The following is a 17,958-nucleotide window of genomic DNA, read 5'->3' as shown; positions in this document are numbered from 1 at the left end:
AAGAGAAAGTTGAGACAGGCTCAGCTCTCAGACCCTACATTACAAGGCTTGATGGAGGTAGCTAGGGAGGCAACTAATTCTCAAGGAAACATTGAAATCTGTATACTGGAACAAAGGGTTGCTGTATAGAGAGTGGACCACTGAGGGAGGGCTAGAAGGTGAGGTAATACAGCAGATGGTAGTACCCAGAGCCTACCATCTGGCACTTCTAGCCATAGCCTATAATGTTCCCATTGCAGGTCATATGGGCATAAAGCATACCAAGATACATATTATGCAGAACTTTTATTGGCCTGAGATTTCCAGAGATGTAACAACATACGGCAGGACCTGTGAGCAGTGCCAAAAAGTAGGCAAGGCAGGAGACAAGGTCAAAGCTCCTTTGATGCATTTTCCTGTAATTGAACAGCCATTTCAGAAGGTAGTTATGGATACTGCATGGCCTCTGAGTACCCCAAGTTCCACAGGGAAGAAGTATATTCTTGTGGTTGTAGACCATGCTATCAGATACCCTGAGGAGGTGGCCCTCTCCTCCACTGAGGCAGGAAAGGTAAAAATGCTTTGTTAGAGATTTTCAGCAGGGTAAGTTTCCCAAAGGAAATACTGACTGACAGAGGTGCCAATTTCATGTCAGACCTGCTGGCTAGTCTGTGGAAGTATTTTGGGGTGAAGCACCTAAAGACCACCCCCTACCACCCCCAGACTAATGGTCTTGTGGAGAGGTTAAACTCTACACTAAAGACCATGTTACAGGTATTTGCAGGCCAGCTTAAGATGGAATGGGACAAATATTTGCCTCATCTGTTTTTTGCTTACAGAGAGGTGCCCCAGGAATCCACAGGTTTTTCACTCTTTGAGTTGCTGTATGGGCATAGGGTGAGGGGTCCTCTAGATTTGATTCAGGATGAGTGGGAGGGTGAGTGTAAATCTCACAAGCAATCTGTTGTGGCATGTGTCCTAACTCTCAGGGCAAGGCTCAGGAAATTCATGGGCTTGGCCCAGGGAAATCTGGCAGAGACCTAACAGCAGAAAAAGGTCTGATATGACAGGAATGCTCAAGCCAGCAAGTATGCTGTAGGGCAGCAAGTTATGGTTCTCATTCCTGTCAGAAACAGCAAGCTACAAGTCATTTGGGAGGAACCCTTCATAGTGGTAAGGAAGGTCAGTGATATTAACTACATAGTATAACTGATAGGCAGGAGGCAGGGGCACAAACTATCCCCTACCTAGGTTCAAGAAATCTGAGCAGTTGTATGGGAGTTTGTGGGCATGTTCAGTGGGAAACCAAGGTGTACCCACCTGGTGCAGCACCATGTGGATACAGAAACCAAAGGCCTATTAAGCAGGCCCCTTATAGGGTGCCTGAGAGAGTCAAACAGACTATGAGGGAGGAGATACAGGAAATGTTCGAACTGAGGGTAATCCAGGAGTCTAGCTGTCCCTGGGCCTCCCCAGTGGTGTTGGTAACAAAAAAGGATGGCAGCACCAGGTTCTCTGTGGACTACAGAAAATTAAATAGTCACACAGAGTTAGATGCTTACCCTATGCCTAGGACAGATGAAGCCCTAGAGCACCTGGGTGGGGCTAAGTATCTTACAACTATTGATTCTACCAAGGGCTACTGGCAGGTGCCTTCAACTCCTAACGCTAGAGAGAGGTCAGCCTTTGTGACTCCTTTCAGCTTGTATGAGTTCATGAAGATGCCCTTTGAGATGAAAAATGCCCCAATGACTTTCCAGAGGCTGGTAGATCATATCCTAGCAGGAGCAGGAGATTTTGCCCTTGATTACCTGGATGATATTGCCATCTACAGCCATTCCTGGCAAGAGTACCTCCAGCATGTCAGGGAGGTGCTGGGTAGACTACAAAGGGCAGGGTTGACCATTAAGCCGAGTAAGTGTCAGGTGGGTATGGCAGAGGTCTCCTAACTGGCACATTGAATGGGGAGTGTTAAGATCAGGCCAGAACCTGCTAAAGTGGAAGCCATTAAAGCATGGCCTGTCCCTGTCACCAAAAAGCAGGTGAGAGCATTCTTAGGGACAGCAGGGTACTACCGAAAGTTTTTCCCCAATTATAGTACCATAGCTGCTCCCGATACAGACCTGACAAGGAAAAACAGACCAGATAAGGTAGTGTGGATCCCAGCATGTGAGCAGGCATTCCAGAAGCTTAAAGGTGTTTTGGGAGGACCCCTTGTGTTAGCCAGTCCAGGTTGCAGCAAAGAATTTGTTGTGCAGATGGATGCTTCAAACCATGGGGTGGGGACTGTACTCAGCCAGGTTTCCCCAGAGAGAGAAGAGCACCTAATGGTATGTCTCAGCTGTAGACACCAACCCAAGGAGAAATGCTATATAGCTGTAGAAAAGGAATGTCTAGCCATAGTATGGGCACTGATGAAACTTCTGCCTTATCTGTATGGAAGGAAATTCACAATAGTTACAGACCACAATCCCTTAACATGGCTACATCGAGGCAGCCAACAAAATACCAAGTTACTAAGGTGAAGCCTAGGGTTGCAGGCATATGATATGACAGTGCAGCGCCACAGCGGGGTTAGCAATGCCAACACAGATGGGGTATCAAGACAGGGAATGGGGTAATATATTCCAAGATAGGCTCATTCCTCTCAAGCAATGTTTCTAAAGGGTCACTTGAAAAACTTGCTTCAGTCTTCAAAGGGAGGAAGAAGTTTGGCAAAAGGAGGCACTGCCAGGACAGCTAGCTAGAATTTTGTAAATAATTCTATGTCATTTGTGAATATTAAACTAATTTATAAAAGATGCTTGTGTTACAAATGCATTAGAACTGTATGTCATGTGTACATAAAACTGCTTTCTACAGATGTTTGTGTTGAAAAGGTATTTGTAAAGTGCTTGTGCTTAAAATGTATCCACAGCATGCCCTACTGGAAGAGACCATAAATGTACATGCATTATTGTAACAGTTTAAATGTATATGTTAACAAAGGAAACTGGAGGGTTAACCTCAGTCCAGCAAACTTTAGAAAAAATATCTGAAATTAAATTACTTTATAGGCTAGGCCATAAAGATGCCTCAACGTAGTCTGTACTAGGAAGCATTCTGTAGTGTCTTTGGGGTGAACTAATTGCTACTTTGGAAGCATGAAAGAATGTAATTGTTTTATGACTTCTAGCACCTGCCAAAGATCTGCAGAATAGCCTTTCTCTATGTATTTTTACAGGTAGATGCTAAATACTGCCAGCTTCCAGCAGTGTGGGGTTTGCTTGGGAACCAGAAGTCAAATAACAAGAAGTTATGTCATTCTGCAAGCTATCCCATCAGTAATATTTTAGATATTATTTTGAGAAGTCTCTTAGTGAGACAGAGCATTGTGCATTCTGTGTTGGACCTGACAACAACATCAAGAACCATTCACCACATCTGCCTTGCTCAAATAGTAAATTACTAGGGAATAGTATAATTCTCTTAGATTCAGTCAGGAATATAGCAAAGCTTAGTTTAGATTTTGTTTATCTGTATTTGTGTGATCCAGTACTGCAATGTCATTTTAAATATTTCCTGTGGTTTTGAACTCTGATGTCACTGTGAATATATGTTTAGTATTGTCTTGTTCTTTTATTATTTATTATTAAATATATTTAAACCTTTCATTGTGGTTGATCTGTGTAGAGATATTTAAGTTTTGAGAGTACTTGCATATTTATTTGGTGACACTGCATGGGCCACTCCTAACAGCCTTGCTCCATTTGAATTAGTATTAATATTACACAGTAAAATTGGACACCCTTTGTTAAGGGTCTTACAATAGCTGATATGGAGTGACTGATGGCAGTGGTAACTACCTTATAGTCTGGGCAGAAGGTGGCATAGCTAGTAAACCTGTGCCAGCTTTTCCCAGGTGTGTCTGTGTGTGCAAATCAAACCTGGAAGAGTGTGTGTGTCAGTTACTTGGGAAGGGACATGAAGCACTGGTTGGATAAAGAGGGTGCTGGAGTCTTGGCTTGGTCACTCAGCTGAGATCTCAACTCTATAGCTGTGCCAATGGGGATTCTTATTGGGGATCTGGAGAAAGAGGGAGAAACCAGCCCCAGACTGGCTGTGGTCTCTTTGTGCTCTTAAGGGAAATTGCACTTGATGCAGAGAGTTACATCTGGAAGCATTGTGTGCATACCTGCTATCCTCCCAGTGAACATCCCCCACTGTTACCAGTGGTGAGGATTGAGGCTCCTTGATTACTGGTTAGCAGTGGTGGGTTGTCACAATTACACCAGAGTTTTGCTCATTTGGGACATTGCTTGAATTTTTTTTTTCCTTTGAAAACAGGACATTTGCTGGTAATGGGTTCATAGATTAGTACTAGAATAACTGCCCTTGTAGGCCATTTTAATTCTAGACAATTTTACTCATGTGAGAATCAAACCCTGAACTGTGTCTCTATAAGGCAAATATCTTAACTATTATGCCAGCCTCCCTGTAATTATTCTGAACATTTTACTTGCACCAATATTAGTTTAACTTTTTTTCTGATTGGTTGTAATTTAAGTGTAGCTTTCAAATTGTGCTACATAGCAGGACCCTCTGCTATGTTTGGTTGGAATTCTTTGTGCTGTATTTCCTTCCTATACACTGCTACTGAGATGACCAGGTCTGACCAAGTAGACCTTGCTACCAATCCAAAAGACAGCAGCATTTTTTTTTAATTTAATCTAATTTGTTGTGTCAGAGGTTTGCTCATCTGGGACTCATTTTGGATTATTTACAGTGATATTATGAAATTTGCTGGTGTTCTGAGCATTTTACTTGTCCAGACATGTGTTTTTTGAATGGCTGTGAATTTTTAAGTGTAGTTTTTAAATTGTGTTGCATATGTAGTCCTACTGTTCTGTTTGGCTGGGCTTCTTTTTGCTGCATTTGTTTGCTACAATGACTTTGAAACATCAGGTGCAGAGACAGATGATATCTGGGGTATAGTGGAAACTGGATTCTCACATTGGCAATCTACAGAACTTTCTGGTATGGCTTGTGGTGTACAACCAGCACTCCCATACCATTGTCCCACCAGAAAAGCAACCAACCCATGACATCAACCACCCAGACACGTGATGCCTGGGTTTGTTGTCCTCACTGCTGCTCTGTTATGTAACAATGCAATGTAACAAAGCAAGGTATCTACATTATCTCCATCTAGGTGTGTTTCCCTCCCTTGCCTGCCATTCATCTTTGTTTGTTCACCATCCCTATCACCACCTGTCTATCCTCTACATGTCCATTCACTGTTCTCTTCTCTTCTACCTTTATGTATCCATCATTCCTGCCGGTCTGAGTCTATGTTTTCTGTTTGTCTTTCTGCCCCTGTTACCTGCCCTTCCCCTTCTGCCCCATCTACAACCTGACCTCGCTAACTTCCCCACCTATCATTTTTGTCTGCATTTGAAAAGGAGTCTCTTTGCCCCAAAAATATTACCCCACACACACTTTTCATACTGTATGATTTACATTTTGTGCTTCCCCTGTGTCCTGATGTTCCTGTTCCTACTTTTCTGTCTATCCTGCTTCCCTCCCATTTATATTATGAACTAGCTGGTACTGGAGTACAGCCCAGTGATGGTCTATTTGATGGCTGCTATGCTGCACTTCCTGTGGTAGATGAGCATGAGTTGTAGCTACATATCTAGCTATATATGCAGCTTATCAGGCCAATAATTGAGTACAATGCCAAGCACCTGCAGAAATTGGAGAAACCACAAATGTTCCTCACAAGGAAAATTCAAGGTCTTCAGCATTTGTCCTATGGGGTTCATCTAAAATCACTGTCACTTTATTCGGTTTCATACAGACTACTCAGAGGTAATCTCTGCCTTGCATACAAGGCAATTTCTGATCCTGCTTTATTGGAAATGCTGCATATCTGTAATTCAAATGGTACACGGGTTACTTGCTCTAAAAACCTTAACCTGGTATGTGACATTAATAAAACCTGCTGGAGGGACTGATTTCTCTCCCAGAGGTTACCACACCTTTGGAACAGACTCCTACTTCATGTCAAACAGAGTACCTCTTTGGCCATCTTCAAATGCAACCTGGACGGTTGGATGGGTGACCATAAATTCACCCCGGGGGTTCCACCTGTGTCCCTCTTCAATGGGGGCAATAGGTGCTGATTGTGAAAATAAGGGTAATAACTTGGCTAGGCTTGTAAGGGTCCTAGGGCCATCAGCCTAGTAACTTCCTATGATCCTATGTGATGCTACACTGCACACATGCGTATGCATTGATATGGCCATGCTAGTCTGCCTGTATTCTGATATCTAGAACATTAGTCACATGCCCCAAAGCAGCCTAGTGTGGCTTGTCACACAGTGACCACCTTTTATTTTATTACTGCATAGACACAAACACTTGTATATAATCATAATCAATAATTAACATTTCTTATGCTTAGTCAATGATGTTGACTTGAGAGTAACTATGTTAATCTCAGTGTCATTACACATTAACTGATTGGGCAGCAAAACCATATTATCTGACTTGTCTCTTTGCAGAACAAGGTAGTGGTCAGACTTACTGCTCAGTACAATAGACTCCCTCTTATCCGGTCTCGCTGGGAGCAGACCTTAGGCTGGATAAATGAAGGCTGGTTAATCAGAAAATGCATATAAAATAGCATTTATAGGTTATAAATCAACTAGAATAACATGATTTGTGTCAATATTCATTTGTCTAATGAATATGAAGTCTAAAACTCAAATGTCTGTCATTATTAAGCCTAGAGGAGGTGAAGTGTTGTTCTACTCTGTTGTCTTTTGCTAGAGTTATGGTAGAAATTTGATGGACAGTTAAAGAGAGGCTGGATAAGAGAGCCTACTGTAGTAATCATGCCAGCAAATCTTCTGAGTACTTCATGGCAAAGATGGTACTGAGCACAATGCTTCTCAAAGGATCATCTGAAATGTCCATTGAAAAAATTCACTTGGCATTTGTTTTTGGATAATTCTTTCCATGCATTAGCAACTCAGTGTCACTCAGTTCCTTTTATAATCAACAAATTTACTCTTGTTATGTGAAGTCACTTTTTTAGTTTATATAACATGGTTGTATGCATAAATTCCTTGACATGAATTGCTTCTGTGCACTTATTAATGTTTCACTGCACATAAGTAAATAGCTCACATGCATCAGAAAAGTCTGCTGTTATGGGGGGGAGGCATTTTTGTTGCTATTATGGGGAAAGTCACTCTGTATTATTTTATGCTGTTCTTTATGTCTCAGATATTCTCTCCATAAACTATTCATATATTTTTACTGATTAGTCCCTAATAAGCAAAAGTAGCACTACTATGGCTTTAACTTTCTGTTAACACCATAGTCATGCATCCATTCTTACTTCTAGTGTGATGTCTGTGACATCTTGCATTTGTGTTTTTGTTTTATTTATTTATTTATTTATTTTTTGTCACATATAGTAAAGCATGGGACCAGGTCTGCAAATGTCTTGGGCTCTACCAATGCCTGTCATAACATAGATCAGAAGGTTTAGTGCAGTTCAATGCACTTTATCAGGGGCTTCATCGTTAGAATGTGTTGGGGGGAAGGATGCACTTTTCTTCATTTTTGTGTGCATGCATGTACATATACATAATGCATAGTTGCATTATATACAGCTCTGTGCCCACCTACAAAGTAAAAACTAAGAAGAAAAGAGTCAAGAATGTGCCAGATGAGAAGAGAAGAGAAGTTCAAATAATAACTTTTGATATAATTTTCACCAACACAGAAAATGTGGAAAGTGTGAAGGTGAAAGAGCCACTTGGCAATAAAAGTTATGTCATAGTATGAATTATGGTCCTATAAGTAGAAAAATATAAAGTAACAATGACAGAGATTGGAATTACAAGAGAATAGAGCTCAAACAGAGCTCAGTCTCTTAGGAGGCATATTAAAAATTAACATGGAAGTAACAAATGAAAATATCATGAAAGCTATAGGGATCAATGAAGAAATAAAGAGGAGTTTGGTTCACTTATATCAGGGTAAAAAAAGAAGTATAAGAAACAAAAAAGCACTATGGATAATGAGTGAGGTTAAGGGAGTTAAAAGTGGAAGAAGAAAGTACACATGATGTTCAAAAGTATAAGATAAAAGGAAAACAGGCAGATGAGGAGGTCTAGTACAAAACGTTACATGCTATCAGGAAGGACGGCCATAGAGAAGAAATGGTAATGGCAATGAGGAACAGAACTGATTAATTTATAATGAGGAGTGTAGAAGGATAAAGGCATTGAAGGTAGTGGGGAATTGTAAGGTGAATAGGAATAGAAAGGGTCTCCTGTAAGGGAACATGTCAAAATTGCACTGGTTTTAGCAAACTCTGCTTTCAAACTTTTGAAGTATGAGGGGTCTAACATCCCTTATAGTAATACATTACAATACACAAAAACCCACAAAACTTACTAACGGGTTAAAATAATAACAGAAATAGGACTTATGATTTAAAAAAAATGATGTTATTGGATGGTAAAATGTAACATTTAGATCTTACTCTTCAACAGAGATCACTAATGTACTGATGGGAAGGGTGGAATTTTGCATTTTTTGCAGAAAATGCACTCAATAGAGCCAGTTTAATCTGAGCTCTGTGAAAATCTCAGACTTTCAATTATTTTCCTTGGGAAAACGGAGACTCTCAGAGTAGCTGAAACAACTGATAGAATTGGTGATTACTTCATACCAGAGCGTATAGTGGCCTTACCTGCTCTGAAGTCTGGTCCACATTGAATCCAGGCACTGATTCTAGTTTATCTAAAGTGCCACCTGTATGCCCAAGGCCCCGTCCACTTATCATTGGCACCTGAAAAAAGGTAAAAATCAGTAGTCAGAAAAAAAAAACTGTAAAATTGCCTCAGCAGCACAGATGATAAGGAACATGGCATTTTAAAACAATCACTTTGTAATTTTTAAAGTAAAACATGAACAAGAAAATGTTCATCTCTCCATCAAGAAAGATATCTATGCATTTATTGCTTTGATTCAGATTCAGACACATACTGAATATCAGATCTCCTGTATTATAGTTACATATTTTTTCTTTGATTGGACAACTGTGATTACTATTTCTGAAGTTTATATGCACATTTAGAAACTATTGTTACAAATGCAGAATTCATGTTCTCCTCTGACTTGAATAAATTGTATAGTGAAAATGACCTAGATGAAACTGAAGACATTGTAAAGTACAAATGAATGACACTCAGAGCATATGATACACATACACTGGAGAGCATTTTTATCTGTTGCTATTCACTACCAATACTTTTTATAATTTTTCCTCTACTGTAATGTGATGTAAGTATTGATTTCATCTGGATTTTCCAATTAATATGTTGATTTTTGTGATGGTGCTTTTGTGAGAGAGTATTCATTGAAAAAAAGGTTACATTAACTTATCAGAGATTTGGGCTACATGGCTAGGCTTAAAAAGGTCCTTGTGGTTGTTAGCCTAGTAAACACTAATAAACATATGAACATGAAAATGACTAGAGATTCAGACCAGAGTATAACTTCCAGCTACCTATTACAAGGAATCCTACCTGTCATCTAGAGTTAAATAACCAATTCCTTTTCTGAGACTAAAAGAGATATCAAAGTTTTAAAAATATGCATCTTAACCAAAAAGTAGAAAAGTAGTTTTAGTCAACTATATAAGCTTTTGTCATAAACATCATTCAAATAATGTTGACAGCTTTGTGCTACTTGGTGCAGGCTTACATCTCCATTGGGGAAACTAGAAGTATTTCCTAAGAAAGGAATTAAATCTACTTCATGAGGAAATAATTAAAATAAAACATAAGGTGACCCAACTAGAATCAGTCTTTTCAAACAAGAAAACCTGCAGCAGGAAGAACAATTTGAAAATGTTCAGACTGCTAATGCAGTAAATTAAATACAGAGCAAGCTTTAAACACTGACATTAAACTTGTAATATTGACTTATCCTACAATCTAGAGATAGCATACCTGTCATTGAGGTGGTTTGCCCATCTAGGACTAGCAGAAAAGGGTACTTAAAATAAAATGTCTAAACTTCAAGGAAAACTGACATATACTACACCATTCTAAGCCCAAAGCCCCATTACCTACAAAGGAAACAAACTTGATTCTGAAACTCAAAAGTGAATCATGGAATTCCAAAGCCAAAGTTTCAAAAGTGATTATGGGCTTATTCTTTCCTCAGAGCTGCAAGATGAGTGATAAGATAAATAATTAGGGAGAAGTGGAGCTTTGCCTCCCATAGAAAAGGTAATTGAAATACATTTTAACAGTATTTTTCTTTGGTCTTGAAATTCCAAAATTTAGATCTCTGAGATTCATAAAGGACCACCCTATATGCAGAATTCCAAGGCCAACGTTTCAAAAGTGATTATGGGCTTATTCTTTCTTCAGAGCTGCAAGATGAGTGATAAGATAAATAATTAGGGAGAAGTAGAACTTTGCCTCCCATAGAAAAGGTAATTGAAATACATTTTAACAGTATTTTTCTTTGGTCTTGAAATTCCAAAATTTAGATCTCTGAGATTCATAAAGGACCACCCTATATCCAGATCTGTGGATGTGTTGGGTTTTATGGATCTGTTGGGCACTGACTCTAGCAATATGTCATAAGCTAGGACAGAGATCCATCAACAGTGCAGGTCATTTGTCAATATTCAAAGATTAGAATATGCGCGGCATTTATTACCCAGAAAAACTTGCCTGGAATATTTTTTTTTTCAGGTCAGATACACAGTATCTCCTCTTTCCAACTACAATACACATATCAGTAGAATTTCTGACCTCAACCATAAATAATTGATTCATGAATCACAGGGATGTCATTGACTGGGTCATTTTGTATTGCTTGACTTCATGCAATGTAATAATTTCATTTGCAAATTTTATATGGACTTAAGGTTTCTGAATCTGAGGTTTCTCATTTCACTAAGGATGCTAGCTAACAATCTTTATGATTTAAAGAAAATAACAGGGATGTAGAAATCTTTTTCATTGGCCCTTTCATCATGGAACTACTGTTAGTATCTTAATAATGAGAAGACTGTAGACTGAAAATGGCATAGTAGCATACAAAAAACAAGGAAACAAGAAAATGAAACCTGAAATGAAAAATCCTTTTACAAGTGTTTTTGCAAGGGATAAGATCTCTGTACCGTTCATGTTAGTGGCTGTGCCTCCTACTACACCTGCTAATTACATATACTAACTCAGATATTGTACAGCCATATGTAAAGTGGAATATAATTACATAAAATCAACTGTTTTCCCTACTCTGAAACTGCAAGATCAGTAACAAACATTAAAAGTAAATAACCCCAGTCTTAAATTATTTATTTGATCTCTCTCTCTCTCTATCTATCTATACACACACACACATATATATATATATATATATATATATATAGAGAGAGAGAGAGAGAGAGAGACATATAGATAGATATATGACTGCATGTTATCTGATCTAAAATCAGAATATCTATACACAAATGATCGAACTCACATGATCTAAACAAAATGTCTAAGACAGCATAATTTAAAAAAAAAAAATAGAAAAAAATGTTTTGCAGGTAGACAAAACTGTTTCCCACAACTAAAATAAAACAATTCCATGGTTGCACTACAGCAGAAGAAATGGATAAAACACTGGGAAGTGCACCACCATCTCACACAGTCCAATTATTATTAAAGCAAACTACAACAGTACTTAAAAATTAAGAAGAAAAATAATATCATTGATAAAAAATTGTACAGTTTCCTTCTTATCAGATTTGTAACTGGAAATATATACTGGTGAATATCATTAGATCAGCTGTAACTGGGTCACGTTTTTAGACCACTTGTCATTAGATAAAGTCAGACTACTTAAATGGAACCCATATCTATATCTATCTCTATTTTTATTTGTATCTATGTCTATATCCATATCTATATCTATCTATCTATCTATATATATATATATATATATATATATATATATATATATATATATATATGTATATGTATATATAACAATACATTATCTCACACACACACACACACACACACACACACACACACACACACACACACACACACACGCACACGCACACACACACACGCACATGCACATACACACACTCACACATATCATGGAGAATTCCATGTAGTCATTGCACTGTTTTTTGAGAAGTGCATAGAAGCCAGAACACCTTGACAAAATCTTTGTAAAGCTTACAGGAAAAACAAAACTCCACCCAGATAGTAAACAGAGGTCATGACTGAAGAGTGGTCCCATGCTTATGTCCCAATCACCTAAGGAATGTAAAGCACAGACCTGATTTGATGAAAAGGACACTTGATGACTGGAGCTCGATCACTGTTCCTTCAACAATCAGTATTCTGCTTCCAAACCACAAACTATTAAATGGTTCGCTCCAATTGGAGAGTAGACAGACGCTTAATGTTTATGTTTTCAGTTAATGCACATATTCCAGCTGAGCAGTACCTAACAAGAGCTGTCCTTGGAGTTGCAAGTGCCTCATCATTAGATGAGCGCCTTGTTCTGTGGCAGGCTATGTCATAGTCTTAGTCTACAATGCTGTTGTAAAAAAAATTCCTTTTAGTCACTGAGTAAAACTGCTGAGTAAAGCTGAACTGCAAATGAAGGAAAAGGCTAAGAGTAAACAAAAATAGTTACTAGACTATACGCAGAGAAGAGGGCAACACAGTGGTGCAGCATGTAGTTCTGTCACCTCACAGGAAGAGGCTCCTTAGTTTGATCCTTGGCTGGGGTGCCTTCTGTGTGCAGTCTGTATATCCTTTCTTTGCTTGGGTCTGCTCCAGGTGCTCCAGTTTCCCCTCACATTCCAAAGTGGACTGGGGACACTAAAATGCCCGTAGGTGTGTGTGTGTGTGTGTGTGTGTGTGTGTGTGTGTGTGTGTGTGTGTGTGTGTGTGTGTGTGTGTGTGTGTGTGAAATAACAATTGCAGCAGGGCTAGCCACCCAGCAGTGTAAACACTGGCTCTGGATGATTGTCACTGTTGAAGTGACACCCCGACCTCCTGTGCAGAAAAAAAAAACAGAAATGGGAAAAAAGGGTTTGAGGATAGATGGATGGATGCTCAGAAGAACAGAATGATATGCCTTTCGTGATCTGCATGATAGTATTCGTTATTTTGTATCTAACTATGAAAAATGGCCAATTGAGGTGTAATTTAGCAAAGGTTCAACTGACTGAAATCAGCTGATTGATTCTTCAACTCAAAGAACCTTTCCTCAAAAGTGTTTTTTCTCCTGTGGTGTGGCTAGTCCAGTGAGGCAGTATTAACTAAAAATGACTTAAAGGTATAAAAATAATGCAAAAACAGATCAAAACATTTAAAACAGTATAAAATAGTAACAGGCAGTGCAAAACAACTCAAAACTGCATTTGACACAGACTTTATGGGCAATACACAGCTCAAGTGTGATAGTGAAAATGTAAAACATTAAAGAAGTTTTACAAGAAAACATATTAATGCTTAAATATTCAAGGTAAACTTCATTGCAGAATTGTATGTAAGCATACTGCACGGCTTACAGTGCCAAAATATGCTATTACAGAGTAATGAACTAAGAATCAGCTGGTGAATGTTGCATATCTGAATAAAAACGGCAGGAATAATGACATTTGCATCACTTGTGTTATCCTAAGATGCTATCAAACAACTAAACATGCAAATTATGGAATAGAACCACCAGTACAGTGAAGCCTGAGAACTAGTGTCTCATTTTGTTAATCCATGTGTCTATACCACTTGCTTTTAATTCTTTAAACAGATGGTGTCTGAACAATTTGTTGAAAGTCAGTAGTTGCTCTATGTTTCTAATGTTATCATGTATATTGTTCCAAACAGTTTGAACTAATTTCAAGAAAGTTTTTTGACACATGCTAAGCATGAATGAGGGCCTGGATAACTGAATACTATCATTAGTTCTAAGAGCATATAATTAGTTTCTAAACTGCAGCCTACTGAGAAGGGGTGGACAGTAGCAATTGTTTAATATTATGAAGGTGAGTGTGTTGATCAATAAAGTTGCGCTAACGGTAACAGGTAGCCAGTCATTTGAGTTGAGCGTAAAATAATTGGATCTAGTTCATATGATCAAGTTTTCAAAATGTCAAAATTCATATAGTGAAGACCATATGACTTGACATTTTGAAAACTCAAAAAATTAGTTCACACCAAAAACAGAGTTTTACAGGTGAGTAAGCCCCCCTGCACCCCCCACACCCCCTGCTAATTATATAAACCAACTCCAAGATTACACTACAGTAAGGAAAATGGCACATTTCAAAATCACCACTGTACCGCAGTCTCAGAAAAAACAACTGGAATTTCCAAAATATTGATCATATGGTCTGTACCGTATGAAATTTGACATTTTGAAAATTCGATCATGTGAATTAAACCGCACGGTGATGCTCATGCTTGATAGCTAGGTATATGAATCTAAGTATTTTATTCGCATCCAACTGAACAAGTGTAGTACTGTGTGCTGAGAGAGGTTAAAAGGAGACATTTCTTCCAGTCTGGGGAGGAATACATTTATGGCAATGGCTGACCTAGCCTCTATAATCACCAGCTTAGATACTGAGTTAATACCTTGTCCACCTGAATGTCTCTGTGTTGGTGGAATGATAGGTTTGGTTTCAGATTAGTCCTAGGTACCTTTGTTGATTAGTGATTGCAAGAGCAGTGCCAGAGAGTACATAATGCTGAAGTTACAGATGTTACTTAGCTTTCTGCAGGTGCCAAATAGCATCACTTTAGTTTTTCTTAATTTTGTGTTCTGATGGACAACTTATTTTACAAAACATTTTATAACTATTTCAAAGACAGGACTGTTTTATGGCAACATAGACAACCTGAGTGTAGGCATTTGTAGTTTTTGTCATCATCATAAAAAAAAGTTACAGTTTATAGAATCCCAGGGGGAGAGACTGACTCCTGAAAGAAAAGATAGCTGCAGTCCTGGAAAAATGATTATAAATTGCCTTGAGTCAGTCAGGACTTTCTGTACACTAAAACAATGATGAAAAATAATCAATGCAAATGCTTACACACTTTAAAACATTAGTGGCAATTACTTCCGAGGAATGACCAATTGTCACTACAGAATTACATTTAGTTATTCTGAGGCCAGAGCAAGTCCTGCTTTAACCCATATGTAGGGTCCATAAGCTGTAGAACAATATTATGGAAGCCTTGGAGAATTCCTGACAGAAGATGCAGAGCCTTTACAGTGTTCCTGTCTTGGGCAAATAGTACTGCCTGGGGTCTAGAGACTAGAAGGACAAATGTAAAATATTACAAGTTGTAATCATGCTTTTCCCATGCATGATTTAGATATTTATTTAGACCTTCATTCCCAGAATTTACAAGCACAGATGGATGGAAAATACCTATGTAAAATCATACAGTCCTCGTATAAGTCTGCAATGCTAGAATTAGAAACAAGACGTGAGCATAAGAAAGGTCAAAATTAATATTAATATTCTGAAATGTTATCATGACATTATAAAAAACAAGAAATGCAAACAGAATTTTAAATAACTGCTATCATAAATTTATTTATTTATTTATTTTACATTTGTTAACCGGGCTGGTCTAACTGGATACATATCCGTTTTCAGTAGAGGCCCGAGGAGAAAAGCTCCAATACACAATAGAAGTACATATTTAAATTGCAAGATTCAAAGTATTGTTACAACAAGAGAATACAGCTTACATATGCAGGAATGAAAATTTACATAGATGTTATATAAGACTAAAGGACAGACAGGAAATTATACACAGAACATTGATATATTGATATGATATATTGATATATATTGAAATATCACAGGGGATGGCTGAAACTGGTTCAAATTTCTCTCTTGAGGTTCTAGACCCCTAAATAATTTACCCTAATTGCTTCTTGTCAAACATTTTCCATTTCTTTTTCAGTTTATTACTCTTTTTAACAATGAATTAAAATGGTGTAGCTGCCATTGCATGCAGGAAGATGATGTTTAGGAGGCCATGTGTTTCCCAACTAAAGCATTAGAGCATAAAGTCAGGCATCAGCTGCTATGATATTTCTACAGTTGTGCCTTTAGCATGGGTGACAACTGAGAAAAAGTCCACCACATATCTGAATGTATACCTAAATACTTAGTAAGAACACAGAACTTTGATGTGTTCAGTGATATTAGGCAATGCAAAGCTAAGTGAAAAACACATTCTATAAAATATATATATATATTTATATATGCCAGAATGTATATCGAAGTTTAAACACTATGATAATGTTACCTTACAGCCTGCAGCTGCTAATGCAGGTGCAAGAGGAAGGCTGACTTTATCTCCAACTCCTCCTGTGGAGTGCTTATCTACCACACTGCTACACCACTCTTCAGGCCACTGCATCATTTCTCCTGATGTCATCATCTCCCCTGTCAGGGACAATGTCTCTGCTAATGACATTCCCTTCATATAGATTGCCATCAATAAGGCCCCTGTCAACCAAATACAAAAAATTAAATAAGTAATGTATAAAGACAAAAGTGGTATACCTTACAGATACCTGTAACATGTTATGCAGATTAATTTATTTATTGTAGTTGTTTACCCAGCAAATCTGACTGGAAACCATTTATAGTGAAGACTTATGTTGGAAAGTTTCAAAAAAGTACCCATCAATATACAGTATAGAGTTGAACAAATATTTGCAAAAATAAGTCATATACAGTTGAATATATATGCATATAAGATACACAGACATAATAGAACATTTTTAGAATGCTTGGAATGTAATGGGACATTGTGCAACAGCACGTGATATTATAGTACAAATTATTAGGGAGATGTATCAGCATGAGGTATGCTTAATGTAAATTGTTGTAGAGCATTTTACATTCTGGAGGCATGGAGGAAAAGCATATCACATTGCATTTATTTCATACTGTAATACAAGGCACCCCAAAGAAAAATGTTGAAAACCTGTAATTTTTCTTAGCAGTGCTACTCCTGGATTTTACAGTTTCTATAGAGAAAATTCCATATCAGAGATGTGTGCTTTTTTAGTCTGTGGCCCCCTCATACCCCAGTTCTAGTGGTAGATAACAGCAACGGAGGTGACGTACATTTATCTTGTTAGGTCTGAGAATATGCAGCGCTCATGAGGGCTAACAACGTGATTACATTTCACTAGATAGTTCTGCTACAGTCCATTACGTGGCATATAAGACCATATGGACATAAGCTCAGAAGTTCACTAAAATGAGCAACAGATGTTATATAAACAGAGGATCAGCGCCCTGAAACCTGCATCCTCTTCCTTAATTATTTATATATATACATATATATATATATATATATATATATATATATATATATATATATATATATAAAATCTTGAGAGTTATAGTATATTTTTATTAGCTCATTCATATAGTTGCATACTTGTACCATGTCTGCCAACAGCCCAATCTGACCTTGAATACTGCTGATTCCTGTATTCTATGTTTGAATTTATTAGTTTCCATATAGTTATCTAGTCCACTTTCAAACATGTTAAGGTGTTTGATTGTTTGACTTTTAATGGTAACTTATCTATAGCCTTGATAATTCTTGTATTATCTATATGTGTCTTCTCTGAGTCTCATTGCATTTCATTTTACAAGTCAGTCCCCTTTTTCTTATATCTTGTAATGGTATGATCAAATCCAATTCCAGCAGAGTTCTTAAACATTGTAAGTTATTGCTTTAATGACTAGGCACCATTTCCCTTTGACAAATCTGTAAATAATGCTATATAAACCTGTATATTTTAATCTTTCTGCTTATGGCAGATATTTAATTGTTGCTATTCCTTTAATATAATATCTTTGCACAATCTCAAGTTTTCCTATTTCATTCATTGCTA

General features: G+C 37.7%; 1 protein-coding gene across 1 annotated transcript in view; it reads right to left on the bottom strand.

Annotated features, from left to right (window-relative positions):
• Positions 1-17,958, bottom strand: part of LOC122815403 (thymidine phosphorylase) — a 381,517-nt gene that overhangs the window by 161,814 nt on the left and 201,745 nt on the right. Inside the window, exons 3-4 of the mRNA XM_044087870.1 lie at positions 16,347-16,549; positions 8,732-8,830 (exon numbers count right to left, since the gene is read on the bottom strand). Coding sequence (XP_043943805.1) covers positions 8,732-8,830; positions 16,347-16,549 — 302 coding nt within the window. The remainder of the gene's footprint in view (positions 1-8,731; positions 8,831-16,346; positions 16,550-17,958) is intronic.

This window comes from Protopterus annectens, chromosome 11.part0, assembly GCF_019279795.1.
Source record: "Protopterus annectens isolate FY-2018-M chromosome 11.part0, PAN1.0, whole genome shotgun sequence".
Lineage (NCBI taxonomy): Eukaryota > Metazoa > Chordata > Ceratodontiformes > Protopteridae > Protopterus > Protopterus annectens.
This window is presented reverse-complemented; position numbering and strand designations above follow the sequence as displayed.